This window comes from Daktulosphaira vitifoliae, unplaced genomic scaffold, assembly GCF_025091365.1.
Source record: "Daktulosphaira vitifoliae isolate Bord-2020 unplaced genomic scaffold, ASM2509136v1 Scaffold_5824, whole genome shotgun sequence".
In the NCBI taxonomy this organism is placed as follows: domain Eukaryota; kingdom Metazoa; phylum Arthropoda; class Insecta; order Hemiptera; family Phylloxeridae; genus Daktulosphaira; species Daktulosphaira vitifoliae.
Window position 1 is genome coordinate 1 of NW_026105384.1, and position 753 is coordinate 753.

At 34.1% G+C, this 753-nt stretch overlaps 1 protein-coding gene across 1 annotated transcript; it reads right to left on the minus strand.

Annotated features, from left to right (window-relative positions):
- Positions 1 to 101: 101 nt before the first annotated feature.
- Positions 102 to 680, minus strand: LOC126910176 (plasma membrane calcium-transporting ATPase 2-like; the record flags this gene model as incomplete). The annotated part of the gene is made up of 2 exons (XM_050692549.1): positions 359 to 680; positions 102 to 293 (listed from the first exon to the last, which is right to left on the minus strand). Coding segments are annotated over exons 1-2 (349 nt in total), but the record flags the coding sequence as incomplete, so codon positions are not given.
- Positions 681 to 753: the final 73 nt, after the last annotated feature.

Sequence of the window (753 nt, forward strand, 5' to 3'; positions counted from 1 at the left end):
AATATCTATTATAAAAATATATATATATATATATATATATTAGCTTTAATATGTTAAATTATAATTTTTCAAATTAGAATAAAACATAATTATACGCATACTTCCTCCGTCGTTTGGTTTATATAACGATAGGATCAGAGAAACCAATGCAGCTATCTCCAAAATAATAAGAGTTACGTCTTGTAAGGCTTCCCAAATAAGTTGCATGAACGTTTTAGGCGGTTTGGGTGGTATAGTATTTGAGCCAAATGTTTCTTTCCTATGCTCTAGATCTGCACTAGAACCACTTAATCCTGTTCTCAAAAACAGTATTTATTTTAATAAAGACTTGTCATTTTTTAGCTTAAATATTATTTACCTTCACTTGGTGACGTATACAGCTTTTTACATAAGTCTTGTACTCCACCAAGTTCGTTGAGCTTGGTAATACCTTCACGCCCCCTATGCTCCATGAGCTCTCTTAGATTCTTTAACGTCACCCCATACTGGGCGGGTCGTCCATCTATTGTAGCCATTTTATAGCTTTTTGGTGATTTCTATAAGATTTAGGCTTTTTAGCCCAGTAAATGACTAGTGACTAGTCGTTGTCAATCAAAGACAACAATCCCACGACCGGTGTATCTCCGTCGTCTGTAATGTTCTTCTCTCCGTCACGATTGTAGTCTATAAAGATAAAAAAAAATAGCTGTTGTAAATAATATACACTATTTAATTTTTTTTCTGAAGGGGTGGTCATCAAAGGCGTGCCCATAA